General features: G+C 46.1%; 1 protein-coding gene across 2 annotated transcripts in view; it reads left to right on the forward strand.

The window, feature by feature from the left end:
* The first annotated feature begins 415 nt into the window (after window positions 1-415).
* Window positions 416-22,299, forward strand: part of LOC122904684 (contactin-associated protein-like 3) — a 156,671-nt gene continuing 134,787 nt past the window's right edge. For both annotated transcript variants that reach the window (XM_044245777.1, XM_044245776.1), the window contains exons 1-2: window positions 416-520; window positions 12,013-12,206. In XM_044245777.1, coding sequence (XP_044101712.1) covers window positions 12,081-12,206 — 126 coding nt within the window. In that variant the 5' untranslated portion in view covers window positions 416-520; window positions 12,013-12,080. The remainder of the gene's footprint in view (window positions 521-12,012; window positions 12,207-22,299) is intronic.

The raw sequence follows: 22,299 nt of genomic DNA on the forward strand, positions 1-22,299 counted from the left end.
TCTTTCATGGCATCTCACTCTTGTCTATGCTCTTGAGGTTATTTTAGTCTCTTAATCTGCACGGTGGAAACACTGTATAATGAAGTGACATGTGTGACCCTCTTACCCTTGTGATGGTTGGTGACATCATGCTGACAGCTGGGAATTGCCCACGATGGGAGTATGTACACCACGGAAGATGGCAAATGCAGCCAATCAGGGGTTTTATTTTCTTTGCCACCCACTAACACACCTCTGATCAAGACCAGCGTTTGCCATAGATTCTAGCATTTTCTTGGCCTGTTAACTGAAAGCAAGGACAGGAGGGAGGGGAGGAGGGAGAGGAAGAAGGAAGCAGGAAGGCAGGGAGGGCAGAAGTGGGGAATGCCTGGAGCAGGGGGTTAATCTGAATTTGGGGTTTTCCGCACAGATCACTGTGATGTCCCGCTGGCGTCCACGTTGCCACGAGAGTCCTTCAGCTGCTCGTCACAGCTGTCCAGGAGCCACGGCCCGGGGTTCGCAAGTCTTAATCGCAGAGATGGTGAGTCTGATGCTCTCTTGCTGTTAGCCCATCACGAGTCTTTCTCAGAGAGAATAACGACCATTCTTACTTCATATTCATTCTTGTGGCTCGAAGAGTAATTATATCGCAGTTGGGTGGAAGTGAAGAAGCAGGTTCAGTGATGTGTCATTTCCAGCTTCCTGCGTCTGTAGCATTCTTCTTTTCTGTTGGTTCTGACGTTTCCCGTCCCTGCTGATGGTCAGCAAGTGGTCATAAATGAGACCTGAATCAGAAGGGAATTACTGGAGGCTCCAGATTATTTCCTATTTTGTCATCCCTTTTTAGTTTCAGAGCACTCCGTGGACAGGTGACTAGCAAGTGTGCTTATCGTGGGTAACTAAAACAACAAACACGGGGCTCCTGGGTGGCTCAGTGATCTCGGGGTCCTGGGACGGAGCCCCACATCTGGCTCCCTGCTTGGTGGGGAGCCTGCTTCTCCCTCTCCTTCTAGCTCCTGCTCTTTCTTCTATCTCTCTCTCTCTTTCAAATAAATAATCAAAGTCTTAAAAAAACCCCAACAACAAATGAATGAGCCAATGTCATGGGCACTGGCAACACCCAGCAAGCGATGGGCTGGCACCAGTGAGATGGGAAGCTGCCACAGGGTAGTGATGGGGAAACAGCCCCATCCCAGGACCTGGCCTGCAAGGAGCTGGGGCAAAGCCTCCTGTTGAAAATAGATTGCGTTTGTACCCATGGGAAGGGAGCTAAAGGGCTCCTTTCTCAGGGTGGGGAGGTGTTCGTTCATTCATTCTTGCTCCTTGACTATCATGGATGAAATTGCTTTCACTTTTGCACAAACAGTCGTTCAGCAGACTGAGTAATACATGCACTGAAAACACAGATGTTTCACTACCTTGGAAAGGGATAGATTAACTTTTTTGGTGAATGATCCTTCAGAAAGTAAAATTTTAAATTGACTGTGTCCCAGGTAAATGTAAATTCTGAAGATTATTACAATGGAACAGAGCATTTGCCTCCCTTTATTCGGTATTTCTAAGATCACAGTTTAAGTATAGCTTGAATTTTATTGTGTCCTCAAAAGTCAAGTGCAGGAACCCCCACAAGTGATCAGATAGACTGATGGGGCCCCATAAAGGTACAGGGAAGGATTTTGGTGAGTTTGGGGGGGGGTGGAGAGATCACACCACTGAGGACCACCTTCATGACCTTTTACTATGAAGAACCATTTCTGGCCAGATATTTTCTCCTCCAGGTAGTTAGGAAGCATCAGTCATGATGACTTTCATTCCTCTGGTGAAAATAGCCTCTCACTGAAGCTGGTTTTCAATTAATAATTAAATGATCAAATTTACTATTTTTGGTCTGGTGGTTCCTCTAATACCAGCTTAACATCTAAACTTTCCAATGGTTGCCCAAAGACTGTAAAAACCAGATAAGCATCATCCTTAATTAGTTTAAAGGATCCCAAGGGGCCTGTGTATTGTGTTTCTGATGTGCATATACAGGATATCTTTATGATTGGTCCTGTCAGTGTGGTGGCACTGGGAAGTTTATAAGCATCAGAAGGAAAATCCCAGTGTTTAAGATGAATTTATTTCCATTATATTTAATTAAAAAATTAATAATTAGACTATCATAAGCAGCCATTGTAAAATGGTCAGTATAAAATGCATTTACTATAGTCAGATCACTCTTTGCAGATTTAAATTAATTTTTTAAGAGCATGGCAATCAACTGATGAGGTTTTTTCTTGTGGTTGTTGCTACTCTGATTGTATACAATACATATTTCATTAAATGCTCCTTTATTTTACCATATGATTTTATACCCATTCCTAAGGCAGGATTCAGACAGCACGGTTTGTCAATATCCTTCTGAAGGATTATCTGTGCATATTTTCCGTTGAAAGCCAGCATCCCAGGGGCATCTGGTGGCTCAGTCGGTTGGGCGTCTGCCTTCGGCTGGGCTCCTGATCCCAGGGTCCCTGGACTGAGCCCTGCACCAGGTTCCCTGCTCAGAGGAGAGCCTGCTTCTCCCTTTCCCCCTAACTCCGCTTGTCTTCTCTCTGTTTTTCTTTTTCTCTCGAATAAATAAATAAATAAAATCTTAAAATAAATTAAAGCCAACATTTCAGATTCTTTCCTGGAATTTCTTTGGACTTTGTAAATGCTGGAGAACAGATTAGTTTAGTTTAGGATATAATGATGTAAAATTTGGATTGTATAAAATATGGAAGATTATAATAATAATGATGATGATTCTTCCTATATAGTAGTTGTAGCTTTTTTGAAAAATTGGCACAAGATCTGGTGATGGAAGTCATGTTAGACAACTTGATTATGTGGTTAAAATGTCCTTGGTCTATATTATGGTACCTGGAGGTTGGAAAGAAGGTGTCTGTCTTACCTCCCTATTTTGCCCAGCAGTCTCTGAGCTTTCAATATTTTTATGGAAAAATAGAACCATCTGAACCCTCATGGCTCCTGCCAGGGATTTTGTATGTAGCTGATCGCTGCATCTACCTGGTGTAGAAGGTAGTAAGACAGCAGTCAGTACATACAGTTTCTTTATTTTTATTATTTTTAAAGATTTTATTTACTTATTTTAGAGAGACAGAGAACATGAGTGAGGTGAGGAGTAGAGGGAGAGGGACTAGGAGACTCTGCACTGAGCATGAAGTCCAACACAGGGCTCGATCTCACACCCTCCAGATCATGACTTGAGCGTAGATCAACACTTGAGAATTTACTTAAGAAGAAAGAAGAAAGGCTGTGATTCAGATCACTTCCCTAAGAAAAATATAAACACTTAATCTCTACATTGATTTTCCATCCAGCCACGTTTATCTGAATTGCCCCTTCTAGGAATTTTCTTTTTTATTTCTGCCCAGGTCCCCTGGCTCAGAATTCGCCAGCTAAGGTGGCCTTCCTGTCTGCCAAAGTAGTGGGGTCCAGTTAACAATCCTTCCCGAGGCACTGGGATCCCTGATGGGTCACAGGCGCCATATTGAAATTGACACGGGAGTCCTGAACTGCTCCTTTAACCTGTGACTCAGGAAGACCATAGTCAGGGACAAGAGCTGCTGGGGTCTCTCTGGGCCCCCCATGGTCAGCTGCTCTGCTGCCGTGAACGTGAAGGGAGACCTGCCTGGACTAGGGGCTGATGGGGGGATGGTGATCCCAGGGCCCCCTGTTCTCTTTCCTGCCATCCTTTCAGCCTGACTGTTGTCCCATTGCTGTGTTCCTGCTGAGGAAATCGGGGGAGTGGGCTTTGCTCTGACACATTCACATGCCATCTTTTGAATGCCCCCCCCCTTGCTGCTCCTCACATCACGTGATGCTCAGGCCTCCCCATTTTTGCATTCATTAGGATACTCTGCTTCCTACAGCAGGTAATTGGTCCTCGACTCTTTTCATCAGAGGCTCTAATGGCATGCTTATGAACAGTTAGGAATTAAGCCATGCAGCATCCTTCAAGAGAACTCGAGTTGTAGCATCAACGGAATTTTCTTTCTTTTTCCCCAGAGGCATTTGGCTGACTGAGCAGTCACAAATGGGTGGCTAATTTAGTTGTCATGCTTTTGTTTTCCAAGCATCACCCCCCCCACGCATTTCCTGACACAATCCTCCACCATACTGGATTTTTTAAAAAGGAGACATTGCCTTGAGAGCATGCAGCTGAGCTCCTGTCGGGAGCAGTGGGCTGGCCTGGCCTCCTGCCCTTCTAGGCCCTGGACTCCCCAGGGGTCTGCCCACAGCAGAGGGAGGTGCCCCTGTTCCGATGGCCTCGGTAGTGATCTGATATTCCTCTGTTCTGCGTGAGTCAGGGGGCTGCTGAGAGGATGTCCTCCTAGAATTAGGACACGTCCCAGAGCTGCACACTCCTTGTAAACAGAGATTTCACGGGACATGAATGAGCTCAGTCACATGTTTTATTCGGTCATAAATGAAGGATTTATGACCTGTTCGGGTCGTGATAGGCTTGCTGGGCAATTCTTGCTCTGTTTCCATGGTGGGAAATCAGCAGAACCGTCTCATGTTTTGCCAGGGCAGAACTTCCAACGAGTCGGAGCTGAGAGCCTCTAGTCAGATCTCAGTGGGTCTCCATGACCCGTTCAGGAGTCTGTGTGAGGACAGCAAAACAAAACGCATGGGATCCACCCATTTTTGTCCGTTTTATGCAGACAGAGCTGCAGTCAGAATGCTTGGTGCGTAGGGCATGGAAATCAGTCCCTGGGGAGGTCACACGTGAATCCCTGTGGGGTGCTTTCTCTTCCTCAATATCTCTGGCACTTAAAGCAAACTCAAGGTGATGGGTGTGCACCGAGCATGTATTTTCATCTGACTGTCGAAGGGTCTGTTTACCAAGCCATTTTGAGCGTCTTTGCACGTAGGAACCCAGTTCACACTGAGGCAGCTGTGGTGACCATTCCCCTCCGGGTGCCCTTTGTGGGAAATGTCCCGTTCTCCTGGCTGAGGCTCCTAGCGCAGTACAGGAAGCACACAGGCAGGGGAGCTGGGGGCCCCAAGGCAGGGTTTCTGGGCCTACTCCGTCCTGGTCACCGGAATGCCACCTGGATACAGCTGGTGCTGCCTCTTGAGGAATCAAAATTGCAGCAAACGCCTTAATCCCCTCAGTAACAGCAGCGTCTGACCGAGGCTTCAGCACATCCAGCCCTAGGACCCCTGAGTGGGGAGGTCAGGGGGACCTCAACACCGTCACCAGAGCCTGTCTGCCCGCTGGCCCCTCTTTCCTGGGGACACCCGTCGCCTTCCTGGGGATGCCTGTCATCTTCCTGGGGCAGGCAGCAATGGGCTCTGATGGGGTCCGAGATCAAAGGATCAAGACTGATACAAAGTGAAAGTTAAGCAAAGCTTTATTTCATGCCAGCACCAAGAATCAAACTGACCAGCCGGGACCATCTCTTATGAACCCTGCCCAGCCTCACAGACCAGCTTTTATAGAGCAAAGGCCATGTGGTTGAGCCTGGCCAATGAGATTGTAACACACAGAGAAAGTTGCATAGTCATGCTAGGTCACACAAGGGTGGCCAATTGAATTACAATTTACCCTATAGTAGCTGTTTGAACTAGCCTATCACTTTGATCAGAAATGGCGCCTCAGTTTGGCGCCCACAAGGCAGGGTTTACATTTTTTGGTGGTTAGGGAGATAGTGTGTGCGCTTTACTGATTGGACACCTCCATCTGGCCTGACTCGTCCTTGCATCTGGGCTCTTTGTTACCTCTGCCTGGCCTGACCCGTCCATGTATCTGGGCTCTGTTATCAGGGACTGGTCTGCCATATTTTACTGGTTTCTCAGACTTGTTTCTAAGTAAGTTCCTCTGGGAGGGCAGGGTCAATTTAAGTTCACTGCATAAACAACAAAATAGCTGTTCTACTGAGATGGGGGTCACTTTGGCTAAGTAGGCCTTTACATTCCCCCCCTTTTTTTTGGAGATTAGTCAAATCCTTGACTTTTTAACCATATGTCCTCCTGTTGTAAGGGGTTATATTGAGCTTATAAGATTAACATTTTTACTGCCCCAATTCTGTTTTGTCAAATGCCATTAGGGCATTTATAATGCAGGGGCCAAAAAGTGACATCAGTAATAGTAAAACCAGGGGGCCTGTAATTGCTGATATTAGGGAAGTTATTCATGGAGACCAGTTGAATAAACTTTTACATCATCCCTGAGAGTTCCTGCATTGTTGCTTGCACTCATCTAGTCTCTTTTTAATGGCTGCCAGACTGCTTTTAATGATCCTGTGTGATTTACCCAGAAGCAGCATTTCTTTCTTAGGGCTACGCAGAGCCCTCCTTTTTTAAGGAATAGTATGTCAAGCCCTCTTTTATTTTGCAGTACTACTTCAGCTAAAGAGCTTAAGGAATCAGTTAGCTTGTCTATATTTTTATGTATATAGTGTAGGTCAGCATCTACTTGGGACCCAAGAGCCTCAAAATCTACTTTCTCCTTTATTAAGGCTGTGGTTCCTACTGCTGTGGACTCTGCTATCCCTGCCACCAGGGGGTGCTGGAATTAGGATGGGAACCACAAGCTTTGTTCGTTCTATCCCTGCAATAAGATGTTGGAACCCCTTGGTTTCTCATAATAATCTACTTGGGGAAGGATGTGGGCAGTTATATAGAGTTCGTTCCAGGAAGAGTTTTGGAACAAAGCAAGATTAAGGCATGGTGTAAGCCCTGAACTGCAAGCAAACCAGGCCCTTGCAGGGGTCTTAAGGAAGTTAGTGAAGACAGTAGGGACTATTATAGTCTCATATAGGTCTTTATATTGGGAAGCTTGCTTTTGTGTGTGTGTGTGTGTGTGTGTGTGTGTGTGTGACAAGGCAAAGTCCCTTTTCTTTTATATCTCCTAGGGTTAGTCTAAGCACCTTTTTTCTCTCACAAGAGTTACAAGAACTTTTATTTCTAATCTGTCCCTTCCAAGCCCTATGATAATGTTAGCCCCCATTTTAATATAATATGGGGGTTGAGGGTTTAAGTATAGTCAATAGTCTCGAGTAATATTAGGGTCTGAAGTATTTTAAAAAGCTAAACATTGAATCTACCAATGGGAGTAAAACTTTGGCGGCGCTGTTGTCACTGTCAAGATTTTTTTTTTTTTTATCCTCTATGACAGCCTCTTTTGGGGTTGGGGTGGGTGGTGGTCTGGTGGGATTTGGTAGCTTGGGAGGATTTAAAACTGGGTTTGGCCCTATAGACCGGGGTAGTTCTCTAATTTTTATTTTTTGGATGGTGAATTGCCCACCTCTGTCTGTGCCAGTTTTATAATATCTGAGGCCCCAAGATCGGCCATACTCCCAAAGACGGTCTTTGGGGTTGATGATTGTGATAGATATAGTTGTACAAAATCTCCCATATTGGTGGGATGTGGTTGAGGGGAAGATCCCCGCAGCCAAATTTCCAACAAATTTTTTTTTGTGTTACATAGTTGTTTGTTCTGGTGGGTACTACAGTTATGTAGGGGTTATGGTTTGTTTCCCAGTCAGAGGCTATTGTCTCACAACCCCATCGTGTACAGTAATAGTCTGAAGCCCCCCCATATTCTGTATAGACCTTGTACTAGGACATATGTAATAAGGGACGTTCGCGATGCAGGGGGTTACAGGTGCCAGTTGACATATGGTTACATTAAATTGCACAGTCAGCTGATAAGTTAGCTATTCACTGTTTTGTATAACTTTTTTCACTTTTAGTAATTTCATTTGTTTAATTTTCTATCTATACTTTTCTGTCTGATGAGGTGACTCAGAAGTTTTTACATAAACAGGTAACAATAGGAGCAACAGTGAACTCAACAAATTCATTGTTTTTTGAGTCTTAACTTTAGTCCATGATTGGCGGGATCCATCGGCAGTGGCATCCATCTCTGGGGGCGTCCTTGTTCTCGGCTCATTTGACGTGATCTGCGTGAATCCAGGCCCTGATGCCCTCTACTTTTACTGCTGTGGGGGTGGTCAGGATGACAGTAAATTGTCCCTTTTAGCGAGGTTTCAAGTTTCCCACTTGGTGGCGGCGCATTTAAACCAAGTCCCCAGGTTGGTAAGGATATGGATCCATCTCTGTCTCCGTCTCACTATGGGCAGTCCGGATCCCTGCGTGGGCTCTTTTTAAGACAGACTGTAGTGCCTGCAGTGACTAGAGTACAGACTGATCAGATATTTCTGCTAGGGCGACCTTTTGTGGCTGAGGGTAGAGTGGTGGTGGGGGGTCTCCTGAACATTATTTCAAATGGGGTCATCTTGTTTAAGTAGGGTGTACACCGCACCTTAAGGAGGGCCACGATGTACGGTATTTGGTTTCAATGAAGATCAAAGACCTTACTCTGGGTAGAGTAGATTTGAGCCAAGGCAAATGTTTCTTCCGGTGGCCACCCTGTGGAGAAAGTGGGCCACTCTAACTGGCAGAGTGTTTTTAGTTTTCCCGGGTGAACCTTGTCACCCGACTGGGTGGCTTTACCCTGAAAATCCTTGAAATACTGGAGAACAAGATTTAGGGGTGTCACAGGTCCCTTACTCCCCACTTGCTCCATTTTTTAAAACACAACAAACAATACAACAGACAACAAAAAGACAAGACAAAGACAACTGCAGACCAGCGGCCCTTCCTCAACCAGATATCAAGTCTAAGGGTGTGAAAGATATAATCCCAACTCAAAAATATAACCTGCACCAGGGTCAGCAGTCACGGTCATCACCACAAGTGGACAGAGTAATTCAGGCCCCGCTGAGAGTTTCCTAGCCAACATTTCCTCTCCCCGAGGAAGTGTCCCTACTGCTGTCGGAGCCACCAAAGTGGGGGAGGGGGGAATGGGGGGGCAGTCACACAGGATTAACTAGAGACAGAAACCTTCCAACAGATCGATTTAAATACAGTCTGGCCGGTGGTCAGCAGACAATCTTGAATAACCCAGGAACTGGGGGGAGATGTCCGTACAAGGGGTCGAGAGTGGAAGGGGCCGAGCTTTCATCCAAACCCTCACAGGAACCTCAAATGCTGTGTCTTCCTCATCAGTGGAGCAGGGACTGTCACGCTGGTCCCGCTTGCTAGGTGTGGGACTTGTGGGGTCCTACATGGGGCCCCAGGCGAGATCCTCGGCCCATCACACATGCGTGACAAGTTTGTCTTTCTTTGCCGTCTTACCTTGGGGAAGAAGCGCAGGCAACAGACCTTCAGTGATAAGGTCACTGGAAAGCTCAGCGCTGGGACTATGGCCCCTCATGCACCTGGAAGCCATGGCAGGGATGGCCCGTTGTAATGGTGACTATCATCCAGCACCCAGCAGCCTGTGGGAGGGATGACACAGGGTGCTGCACACATCCTCCTGCCACGTCCCCCTCAGTGCTGCAACACACAGCTAGCACACTGTCCCCAGGGAGGGAGAAGGATGTTCTGCGTGGGGTGACCTTCCAGGCCCTGCAGTTTTCTCTGCACAAGTGGGGGGCTCAGATAGGTTTTCCTTGGTACAGGTTGTGACACTGTATTCAGGAAGGGGTGGAGGTGGGAGAGAGGCAGGTGGTGGGGGTGGGGGAATACCCACTCCCCCTGCGCATCACCCCCTAGCAGCGATCTGGGAGCATGGGACCTCATTAGCCTGCTGGAGCGAACCACCCCCGGCATAGGGGATTCTGCCGTTCCGTGCCTGTAGCTGCCCCCAAGTTCATCAGGTGGCTTGGCATGCATGCCAGAAGCACGTCCTCACCGCAGGTCAGGAGATGTTTGGGGTCTATTACCTGCAGGTGGGGGAGGCTGGTTGGCAGGTAGGCAGTGGCACCTGTGGGAGAGGCTGGTCCTGGGGCAACATGCCAGCAGCATCGTGATCTGTTTACTGAATTTGCCTCCCCGCACGGGTGACACCATGCTGGTGATACTTCCTGGCCTTGAGAGAGGCTAAAATTCACAGGGAAACATAGCAAAATGCCAGCAAGAATATCATCAGTACCTTCTACAGGACTCTGCTGCTCTGCTGCGAACTAGGATGAGCCTGGATACAGGACGTCAGTAGTCCCTCAGAGATCTAAGCTGATCCATAGGAAATTTCAAATGTGGAATCTCCACGTTAAAATGATCTGTTGAATGCCAACACCTAATTTTTAAGGTTATTTTTGCAACAATTATAAAAATCATGCCCAGCTGCCAAGGAATGTCCCTCCGACTGTGAGTGGCTCTCAGCTAGAATACAGAAGGACTTCCAGTCATCAGCCGTGAGCGGGGCCCTCGGACAAAGCAGCAGAACCAATCTTGTCACGAGAGGCAAGGATAGGTGGCCGAACTGGCATGGGCTGAGGACGCAGAGGAGACTCGGTGTGCAAACAGCCTCCTGGTACAGAGGAATGGGGTCAGTGGGGACACTGGGGAATTGAAATAACGTTTGCCATTGCATTAATACTCTACCATGTAAATACCTTCATCCTGATAAAAGCCCCATGACGATATAAGATGGCAACTTTGGGGGAAACTGGTACAAAGGAGACAAGAATCCCCTCTACCACATTTGTAGCTCTTTGGGCAACTGGAAGTTATTTCAGAATAAAAAGTTAAAGATGCATTACAGAACAACCCAAAATGCAGCACACTTTGGATTCTGAGTCAAAGAAAAAGGCATTGCGCTTGTGGTACATTGAGAGGAAAATTTGGAATACTTGAACAAAGATTCAGTCTGGGAAATCTGGGTAGAAAGAAATGAGAAAGAACCTGTGTTCTCCGGAAGGCCGTGCTTGAACATGTGCAGTGAAGGGGGGAGGTGGCGAAGGGAGGACATGGTGAAGAGACATCTGTGCCTGCCCCCTGGGAACACCCCCAATCCTGATGCCAGCGCCCCACTTCTGTTTCCCTCCCAGCCATACTGGGACCATGTCACATACTTCCTGACATACCCCAGCCCTACAGGCCTTAGCAAACCCAGTGTAGGGGTCAGTAAGAGACCCTCACAGGAAGACGGTCAATGCGGTCTAATGCATTAGGCCTCATTACGAGAACCTCAAGTGAGGTGTCAGACGGTGGGGAAAATTGTTTTCCAAAATCCCTCTCACCATTTTACAGACAACTTCCATGCCTCATGTTTTCTGGACATCGATAATTGGCAAAATAACGGTTCCAGAATGTGCTTCAAGCTTATTTTCCAGTTTTTTAAATTGCTTATTATTTTAAAACCAGAAACTTCAATGTGATGTCTAACTCTACATTCAAAACCCACGTTTCTGGGACCTGGAAGAACAAAATATGTCCCAACACAGCCTCCGGGAGCCTCATCTGAGTCGGTGTTTTGTCTCTTTCTCACTGGACAAGACAAAGCCTCGTGATTTCTGCTCTGCACCTGTCGTCTTGAAAACCTGGAACATCCTTGTTATTCCCTCACTCTGTATTCTCCCTCTAGCTCCCCACTGCCCCTCAGGCTCTCCCTCCCTGCACAGGAAAACCTTCACGTCCACCGCTGCTGCTCTGTGTTTCAGATGGTTCTTCGAAATGCCTGTTTTTCGCATGAACCAGTAAGCGTATCAAGTATAGGGTTTGCCATCACCACCCTTCCTATCCTGTCATTCGGTACGGCACTTCCTCGTGCTGGGATTCCAGAATTAAGCTTTTCTATTTCTACCATGGTCTGCATGTATTCCTTCAGATCCAGCCAAAGGTATGTCATACATACAGACGGGCAGAGACACTAGTGTCAGACACGGATGCGGTGACCTGGTGTTTGGTCGGCCACGTGTCGCCTGGGACCGTTGGACACCCAAGAGTCAGGGTTATGACTGAGAAACCAGAGCAATTCATGAGGAATGTAGGATTCACCTGTTTACTTAACCCGTGGTTCTGAGTGTGCGTCTGTGTGTATCTGTGTGTGTGATCATGGGGGGTTATACATTCCAGAATTTGGAACTCTGATTTTTGTAAGTTTTATTTATGATCTCTTTCTTTACAGGATAATGCAGATCTTAATGATTTCTCTCCCTTTACTATTTTCTCCCACTTCTGTTTCCCCTCAAGGGGCCGGTGGCTGGTCTCCACTTGTGTCAGATAAATACCAGTGGCTGCAGGTCGACCTTGGAGAGAGAATGGAGGTCACAGCTGTGGCCACGCAGGGAGGGTATGGGAGCTCCGACTGGGTGACCAGCTACGTCCTCATGTTCAGTGACAGCGGGAGGAACTGGAAGCAGTACCGGCGAGAAGAAAGCATCTCGGTATGTTCCTTCCTGAGAGCTGTCTCTCGGTATGAATTGTGCCAGTCACTCCCTGTTGCTGCAGATCAGACTGAGCACAGAGACAGAGCCCCCCAAAGTACCTGAGTGTATTTTCAAGTGAATATAAGATGCGTGTGGCCCTGTATGATCTATGCACTAAGTCAAATAGCCCTGTGCTGCAGTGAAACACTGAAAATGTCTCCCCGCTGTTCCTGGACATAGTGTGCGATCGAAGGGGTGAGGTCACGTGCAGCCCAGTGTAGTTTCCCTCCCAAAGCCCAGAAGATGGTGTCCGTTGTTCAGCCAAGTAAATCTGTTCCTCCAAGTCTTCCAGTTAAGTGAGATTTCTGAATGTCTCCAGACACTGACACACACACGTCATGGGCAGTCTCTGTTTGGATGATGGCATGTTGAGGGACATACGTCTGGCTCTAGCAGGAACCTGGGCACTTGTGTGGTCCCTTGTCCTTCATGGGGGTAGATATCAGGGATTCTTTGGAGTCACAATGACTTAAACTCTCTTACACCAGGGACGTGCTTTCTGCTTCTGATTCCATACCCGCTCTTCTTTGAGAAGAATTAAATTTCGCTCTCCTGACTTTCTGAATATTAAAATATATGGACTTTATCAGATATTCAGAGTTTTGAGTCTTCAGATCATAGTGTTCCCTGAGGGAGGAACTCTGAAGATAGAGTGGGGTAAGCGTCTGCTGTGTTGCTGTTGGCCTTTGGGGCAACAGGGGCAGGGCTGTGGCCTCAAGAAGATTTCTCAGGTGGAGAAGGAATTACTTTCTTATAATTAAAAATAAACTAGGGGTGCCTGGGTGGCTCAGTTGGTTGAGCTTCCGACTGTTGATTTTGGTTCACGTCGTGATCTCAGGGTCCTGGGATCAAGCTCTCTGTTGGCTCCATGCTCAGTGGGGTGTCTGCTTGAGATTCTCTCTCTCCCTCTCCTTCTGCTCTCCCCTCTTCCTTGTTCCCATGCACTCTGTCTGATGAATAAATAAATCTTTAAAAAAATACACTTTACATGGTTGCCAGGGGCTAGGGGAAGGGAAGAATGGAGAATTACTGTTTAATGGGGACAGCTTCAGTTTAGAAGATGAGAAAGTTCTGGGGGTGCATGACGGTGACAGTTGCCCAGCCGTGTGATTGTCAGTGGTACACAACGACATGCTTAGAAGTGGCCAAAGTGGTAAATTTTATATTAGGACAATTTACCCACAATAAAAAAAATACATTTTAGGTTCCATTTAATTTAGGTAAGGATATTTAGGTAAGTCTTAAAAAATTGTCTTGTCATGGTAAGAGGGGAGGTATCAGCGAAAAAGCCGTTACTTGTTAGCTGGTAGCTCGTTAGCTTATCTGTAACACTAACAAGCGACAAAATGATACTACTATTGGGTAACAAATTGGCCTCATTTAAACTCCCTTAGAACTCTGTAACTTAGTATAACTTCATAGCTTATGGCCTATTTAATTTTTTATCTCTGGATCTCTTTCTAGTTCATCAATAGATGTTGATTTTTTTTTTTTTTAGTTTCTGTCACTTTATTTTTTTCCCCAATTTATTTATTTTCAGAAAAACAGTATTCATTATTTTTACACCACACCCAGTGCTCCATGCAAGCTGTGCCCTCTATAATACCCACCACCTGGTACCCCAACCTCCCACCCCCCCGCCACTTCAAACCCCTCAGACTGTTTTTCAGAGTCCGTAGTCTCTCATGGTTCACCTCCCCTTCCAATTTACCCAAATTCCCTACTACTCTCTAACGCCCCTTGTCCTCCATGCTATTGGTTATGCTCCACAAATGAGTGAAACCATATGATAATTGACTCTCTCTGCTTGACTGATTTCACTCAGCATAATCTCTTCCAGTCCCGTCCATGTTGCTACAAAAGTTGGATATTCGTCCTTTCTGATGGAGGCATAATACTCCATAGTGTATATGGACCACATCTTCCTTATCCATTCATCCGTTGAAGGGCATCTTGGTTCTTTCCATAGTTTGGCGACTGTGGCCATTGCTGCTATAAACATTGGGGTACAGATGGCCCTTCTTTTCACGACATCTGTATCTTTGGGATTAAATACCCAGGAGTGCAATTGCAGGGTCATAGGGAAGCTCTATTTTTAATTTCTTGAGGAATCTCCACACTGTTCTCCAAAGAGGCTGCACCAACTTGCATTCCCACCAACAGTGTAAGAGGGTTCCCCTTTCTCCACATCCTCTCTAACACATGTTGTTTCCTGTTTTGTTAATTTTGGCCATTCTAACTGGTGTAAGGTGATATCTCAATGTGGTTTTAATTTGAATCTCCCTGAGGGCTAATGATGATGAGCATTTTTTCATGTGTCTGATAGCCATTTGTATTTCTTGATTGGAGAAGTGTCTGTTCATATCTTCTGCCCATTTTTTGATGTGTTTGTCTGTTTCGTGTGGGTTGAGTTTGAGGAGTTCATTATAGATCCTGGATATCAACCTTTTGTCCGTACTGTCATTTGCAAATATCTTCTCCCATTCCGTGGGTTGCCTCTTTGTTTTTTTGACTGTTTCCTTTGCTGTGCAGAAGCTTTTTATTTTGATGAAGTCCCAGAAGTTTATTTTTGCTTTTGTTTCCTTTGCCTTTGGAGACGTATCTTGAAAGAAGTTGCTGTGGCTGATATCAAAGAGATTACTGCCTATGTTCTCCTCTAGGATTCTGATGGATTCCTGTCTCACGTTGAGGTCTTTTATCCATTTTGAGTTGATCTTTGTGTATGGTGTAAGAGAATGGTCGAGTTTCATTCTTCTACATATAGCTGTCCAGTTTTCCCAGCACCATTTATTGAAGAGTCTGTCTTTTTTCCACTGTATATTTTTTCCTGTTTTGTCAAAGATTATTTGCCCATAGAGTTGAGGTTCCATATCAGGGCTCTCTACTCTGTTCCACTGGTCTATGTGTCTGTTTTGATGCCAGTACCATGCTGTCTTGGTGATCACGGCTTTGTAGTAAAGCTTGAAATCAGGTAACATGATACTGCCAGTTTCATTTTTGTTTTTCAACATTTCCTTAGCGATTCTGATTCCATACAAATTTTAGGATTATTTGCTCCAGCTCTTTGAAGAATACCAGTGGAATTTTGATCAGAATGGCATTAAAAGTATAGATTGCTCTAGGCAGTATAGACATTTTAACAATGTTTATTCTTCCGATCCAAGAGCATGGAATGGTCTTCCATCTTTTTGTGTCTTCTTCAATTTCTTTCATGAGTGTTCTATAGTTCCTCAAGTATAGATCCTTTACCTCTTTAGTTAGGTTTATTCCCAGGTATCTTATGGTTCTTGGTGCTATAGTAAATGGAATCGATTCTCTAATTTCCCTTTCTGTATTTTCATTGTTAGTGTATAAGAAAGCCACTGATTTCTGCACATTGACTTTGTATCCTGCCACGCTGCTGAATTGCTGTATGAGTTCTAGTAGTTTGGGAGTGGAGTCTTTTGGGTTTTCCATATAAAGAATCATGTCATCTGTGAAGAGAGAGAGTTTGACTTCTTCATTACCAATTTGGATACCTTTTATTTCTCTCTGTTGTCTGATTGCTGTTGCTAGGACTTCTAATACTATGTTGAACAAGAGTGGTGAAGGTGGGCATCCTTGTCTTGTTCCTGATCTCAATGGGAAGGCTGCAAGCTTTTTCCCATTGAGGATGATATTTGCTGTGGGCCTTTCATAGATAGATTTGATGAGGTTCAGGAATGTTCCCTCTATCCCTATACTTTGAAGCGTTTTAATCAGGAACGGATGTTGGATTTTATCAAATGCTTTTTCTGCATCAATTGAGAGGACCATGTGGTTCTTCTCTCTTCTCCTATTAATTTGTTGTATCACATTGATTGATTTACGAATGTTGAACCATCCTTGTAGCCCAGGGATGAATCCCACCTGATCATGGTGGATAATCTTTTTAATGTGCTGTTGGATCCTGTTGGCTAGGATCTTGTTGAGAATATTAGCATCCATATTCATCAGTGATATTGGTCTGAAATTCTCCTTTTTGGTATGGTCCTTGCCTGGTTTGGGGATCAGGGTAATGCTGACTTCATAGAAAGAGTCTGGAAGTTTTCCTTCTGCTTCAATTTTTTGAAACAGCTTCAGGAGAATAGGTGTTATTTCTTCTTGGAAGGTTTGGTAGAATTCCCCAGGGAATCCGTCTGGTCCTGGGCTCTTGTTTTTTGGGAGATTTTTGATCACTGCTTCAATCTCGTTATTAGATATCAGTCTATTCAGGTTGTCGATTTCTTCCTGGTTCAATTTTGGTAGTTTATATTTTTCCAGGAATGCATCCATTTCATCTAGGTTGCTAAGCTTATTGGCATATAACTGTTCGTAATAACTTCTGATGATTGTTTCTACTTCCTTGGTGTTAGTTGTGATCTCTCCCTTTTCATTCATAATTTTATGAATTTGGGATTTCTCTCTTTTCTTTCGGATTAGTGTAGCCAGTGGCTTATCGATCTTATTGATTCTTTCAAAAAACCAGCTTCTAGTTTCATTGATACGTTCTACTGTATCTCTGGTTTCTCCCTCATTGATCTCAGCTCTAATCTTGATGATTTCCCTTCTTATGTGTGGAGTTGGTTTGATTTGTTGTTGATCCTCCAGTTCTTTAAGGTGTAGAGACAGCTGGTGTGTTCTGGATTTTTCAATTTTTTTGAGCAAGGCTTGGATGGCTATATATTTTCCCCTTAGGACCGCCTTTGCTGTATCCCATAGGTTTTGGACCGAAGTGTCTTCATTCTCATTGGTTTCCATGAATTGTTTCAGTTCTTCTTTGATCTCCTGGTTGATCCAAGCATTCTTAAGCAAGGTGGTCTTTAGCTTCCGGTTGTTTGAGTTCCTTCGGAACTTTTCCTTGTGATTGAGCTCCAGTTTCAAAGCATTGTGATCTGAGAATATGCAGGGAATCATCTCAGTCTTTTGGTATCGGCTGAGTCCTGATTTGTGACCCAGGATGTGGTCTATTCTGGAGAAGGTTCCGTGTGCACTTGAGAAGAATGTGTATTCTGCTGTTTTAGGGCGGAATGTTCTGTATATATCTATGAAGTCCATCTGGTCCAATGTGTCATTCAATGCTCTTGTTTCTTTATTGATTTTCTGCTTCGATGATCTGTCTAGTTCTGAAAGAGGCGTGTTAAGATCTCCTACGATTAGTGTATTCATATCAATATGACTCTTTATCTTGATTAATAGTTTTCTTAAGTAATTGGCTGCTCCCATATTGGGAGCATAGATATTTACAATTGTTAGATCATCTTGGTGGATAGTCCCTTTAAGGATTATGTAGTGTCCTTCTGTATCTCTGACTACAGTCTTTAGTTTGAAGTCTAATTTATCTGATATGAGAATCGCTACCCCAGCCTTCTTTTGAGTCCCATTGGCATGAAAGATGCTTCTCCACCCCTTCACTTTCAGTCTGCGTGTATCTTTAGGTTCAAAATGGGTCTCTTGTAGACAGCATATCGATGGGTCCTGTCGTTTTATCCAATCTGCAACCCTGTGCCGTTTTATGGTTGCATTTAGGCCATTCACATTGAGAGTGATTATTGATAGATACGTTTTTATTGACATCGAATTACCTTTGAAGTCTTTCTTTCTGTAGACTGTCTCTATATTTCTGTTCAATTCTATTCTTGGGATTTTTCCTCTTTTATAGAACCCCCCTTAATATTTCCTGCAGTATTGGCTTGGTGGTTGCATAGTCTTTTAAGCCTTGCTGGTCTTGGAAACTCTTTATCTCTCCATCCATTTTGAATGTCAGTCTTGCTGGATAAAGTATTCTTGGCTGCATGTTCTTCTCATTTAGTGCCCTGAATATATCTTGCCAGCCTCTTCTGGCTTGCCAGGTCTCTGTGGACAGGTCTGACGTTATTCTGATGGGCTTCCCTCTGTAAGTAAGGAGCCTCTTTGCCCTGGCAGCTTTCAAGAGATTATACCTACAATTATAATGTCTCAATTTGACTATCAGGTGTCGTGATGTTTTTTTGGAGTGTATAATCTTGGGTGGAGACCGTTCAGCCTCTAGTACATGAATGCTGGTTTCATTCGCGAGATTCGGAAAATTTTCATGAAGGACTTGTTCCACTATATCTTCTAGACTTCCTTCTTTCTCCTCCCCTTCAGGAATTCCAATAATTCTGACGTTGGAACGCTTCATGGCATCATTTATTTCCCTAATTCTGCTTTCGTGGGATCTAAGCTGTTTGTTCCAGGCTTCCTCCTGATCCTTTCTCTCTGTTTGTCTTCCAGATCACTAATTCTATCTTCTTTCTCAGTTACCCTAGCTTTGAGAGAGTTTAGATTGGATTGGAACTCATTGAGAGCATTGTGGACCTCCTCCCTGGTAGCTTTGAGCTCCGCCCTAACATTGTGAACATCCTGTCTGGTCGCTTTCAGTTCGGCCCTAATCAATTCTGTTTGGTCATCCATGGCTTTCTCCAACCTAGCTATTGCCTGGATAATTGTTAGCCTGAATTCTCTTTCCGACATATTGTCTATGTTGATAGCCGTTAGCTCTGTTCCAGAAGGTCCATCCTCTGTATTTTTCTTCTGTTGGGCATTCCTCCTCCTAGTCATTTTGGTGGGAGAAGACTGAACAGATGTAGCTGGATGTATCAACTCTGGTGCAGTCAAGGTGCACCCTGGAACACTTCCTGATTTCTGTCTCAGAGAGAAGCCTCAGTCTGGGTGCAGAAGCTGAATAAATTCCCCCTTGGATGCTGGCAGTGCAGGTTCCAAGTTGCAGACCCTGGGGGCGCAGGATCTTTTGCTCTTCCCCAAAGCCAAGGCAGTGGCGGCTGTCTGGGAGCTCCTGACCGCCAGAGAGGTTCCAAGCAGCGATCGCACACTGAGATTTTGCCGCTGGCCCGGGCTGGGAGTGCCCGGCTTGTGCGCACCTCTTTTCAGAGGCGGCTGTGGGTCGGGCGCACGTCTGGGGCACTGAGAACGGGGCGCTGGTCCGTAAGCCGCAGGCTGGGCTTTTGCGCGCCTCTGTCCGGGGAAGAGTTTCGCGCGCGCGGCTTAGACTTTGAAACAATCGTGCGGGTCAAGAAGTGCCCCCGGGCCTTAGAAACCCAGGAGAGCTGGAGGGATGTGCGCGCGCATCTCAAGCTTTGTGGTAGGGCTAGTGGGCGTTCTGCAGACCGGCGCAGCTCCCATCCCCTCACAGGAGCCGGAACCCCCGCGCTCTGGGGCGCGCTGGCGGCTTAGGGACCAGGAGCCGGTTTCTCCGCCGCACTCTCTCTGCCTCCGCGCCGGGGAGGCCGTCTGGGATCGGGGACTTAAGCCCCTGTCCCTAGCCGCCCGGATTCCCACAATTTCCCCCCGAGATCCTTTGCTCTTTTGGAGTGCTTTCAACCAGTCTCCAAGTTAATGCTGGTCCCCAGACGCAGGGCACTCTCGCTCGTGTCGGGGTATTACTTTTGCACCGGTCGCCTCTGGTGGCTCCCTCCCCCTTTTGTTTATCTTCCGATATCAGTCTGCTGTTCCCATTCCGCTTTACCTGCTCACTGGCGTCTTCTGCCCCTGTAGAGATCCAAACGTGTATAATTCTGATCTCAGGCTGATTTCATGGGTGATCGGAGTTCTTTGGTAGGTAATCAGCTCACTTTGGGGTACCAGCTGAAAAGACGCCTCTTCCTAGTACCCCGCCATCTTGTCCCCCCCAATAGATGTTGATTTAAATTGAATTAGGAAGAACTAGTCAGTTGTCTAACACTGGGTAAAAGAACAAAATCGGCGAGAATTTGTGTTTAGGGGACCAGCTGACTTTAATACCCCAAACAGGCAGTTGCCAAGTGTGTGATTGGAAGTACATCTCGACATTGAGCTAATTCTAGGCATGCCAGGTCCAAACCAGGGTTAAGACCAACATTAATTAAGAATGAATAACAGTTAAAAGTTAAGGAAGCATTTTCCTATATAGAGAGCTTTTGTTCCAAATTAAATCTTGCTTTTCAAAATCAGGTAATGGGTCACTAATGCGTGCTTATTCTTAGTTGTATTAAACAAGGTTCATATTTTTACCCCCATCCCACCCCAATACATGGATGCGACATTGTGACCTTTCCTGTTTTTTAGCTAAGAGGTTTTGGGGGGATTCAAACCCAAGCATCACCATGTGGCATCTTGTTTCAAGGAGCCCAGGGGAGTAAGGGCCAAGAATAGTGGTGTTACTGACCCTAGACCACTCAGGTGAGGATGGATGCTTGGACTCCCCACTGGCCATCACATGGTCATGTCTGGTGTGGTGGCCTCCCTCCCACACTCAGGGAGCTCGCTCACAGAGACCTGCCTTGGTAAATGTTTGCTGGATGAGTGCAGGGGTGGAATCTACCTTCCCTTGAGGTAGAACGCTTCTCCTGAGCTCCCTGCTCTGCCCCCTTTGAGGCCCTCGTCTCCGCTCAGGGCTTCTTGAAGCTCCTCCAGGGCAGGGATTCCTTTGCATTTTGGTCTCCTCTAGGAAAGGCACTCCTCCTGGCATGTCTTTCAGCCATCCCCACAGCGCACATGGTGCTGTCTCCGCCCCAGGCTGCATACACGGCCGGCTCTGGCCACAGTAAGTCCCACGAGCTGATAATTAGGAGATTCTACCCACAGTCTCTTGAAGACAATCAGGCAGATTTGGCTGCTCTCTTGCCCCTTTCACACAGAGGACCTGCTCTTAACCCTAAAGCAGGTACCTTCCCGGAAGCCCTTCCCACTCTTCAGGCGCTGGTTTTTAATCTGTGCTTCCCTGACATCAATTTGAGAGTGAATTATGATTCTAAAAACTTTCCTTGAGATATTTACCCTCTTATCAGCAGAAGAGATACCGTCATTTTCCTAGTTTTGTGCTACTCCTATAAAAAACGATCAGGCGCTTTATGAGACAGAGCTGTTAGGTCACGGTTTCTGTAGGTCTGAAGTCTGGTGCACCTGGCTGGATCCTCTGGGTAAGCTGTTGGCTGATCTGCATTTTTTCCCCTCCTGGATGTCTGGAGATCCCTGGGATCCTCCTCAGGTGCTGTGATTCACTGGGGAGACTTGTGGGACCGATGTATAGTCATAAAACTGATGTGTCAGGGTACAAAGCGGAAAGAGTAAAGGAAAAAGGTAGATGGGATGAAGTCTGTAGGAAACCATGCATGAGCCTCCAGGAGTCCTCTCCAAGCGGAGACGTACGGAACGTGCTAAGTTATCTACAGAACAAGTGAGAACTGTCCTCACCAAGTGTGGTCCACCACGGAAACTCATTAGAGACTCAACAGCCTGGGCATTTATCGGAGGCCGGTCACACAGGCTCCCTCCTTTCAAGACCCTGACCAGGACGATGGTTACTGAGTGTAAATGAGTTGTTCGCACAAACATTAGGCACAGTGAGCCGCTCGCATTATTAGGGTCTTGGGACTGCGCCAGCCTTGAGATTTGAATCGGTCTAGGTGATTTAGGAGTCCGACCACTGTGATGAGGAAGATTCAGGTGGTCTCGGGCTCAGCTGAATCCAAGAGGGAGGCCTGACCCCCACGTTCCCTGGGTCAGCTACTGGCATGTTTTTCCTGGTGCAGATGGATGGGTTCGGAAGCCTGGGGAAGCACTCAGACTTGTCTGGCTCTGGCGGAGGGGCCATCTGAGAACTCCTATCTGTGGTCATTGGAAGAGTCCTTGCCACCGGGTGGTCCCACCTGCCCCACACTAGGCACTGAGGGTCCTGCAGCCTGGGCTGTGGGTAGAGCCATGTAAAGGCCTTGCAGCCACCCTAATGGGCTGCCGTGGACTAAGAAAGGAGGGATGCTGGGAGGGCCATATTTTCAAATCTCCTAGTCTTCATCTCTCTTTATGATCCTCTGCTTTCTTTTATATTTGTCTGCTTTCCTCTGCCTATACATTGCGTCTTTCTACTCTTGTCCTCCCCTTCTCTGCAAGAGAGAGGACCTGGACGACAATGGGCCTTACAACTCAACAGGAGGCCTACAGTCCATCAGTATCACCTGGGATCCTGACAGAGATAATGGGGTTTCAACCCCCATCCTGGTTTTCTGGATCCCAGATCTGCATTTTTAAAAAAAGA

This window comes from Neovison vison, chromosome 4 (genome assembly GCF_020171115.1).
Source record: "Neovison vison isolate M4711 chromosome 4, ASM_NN_V1, whole genome shotgun sequence".
Classification (NCBI taxonomy): domain Eukaryota; kingdom Metazoa; phylum Chordata; class Mammalia; order Carnivora; family Mustelidae; genus Neogale; species Neogale vison.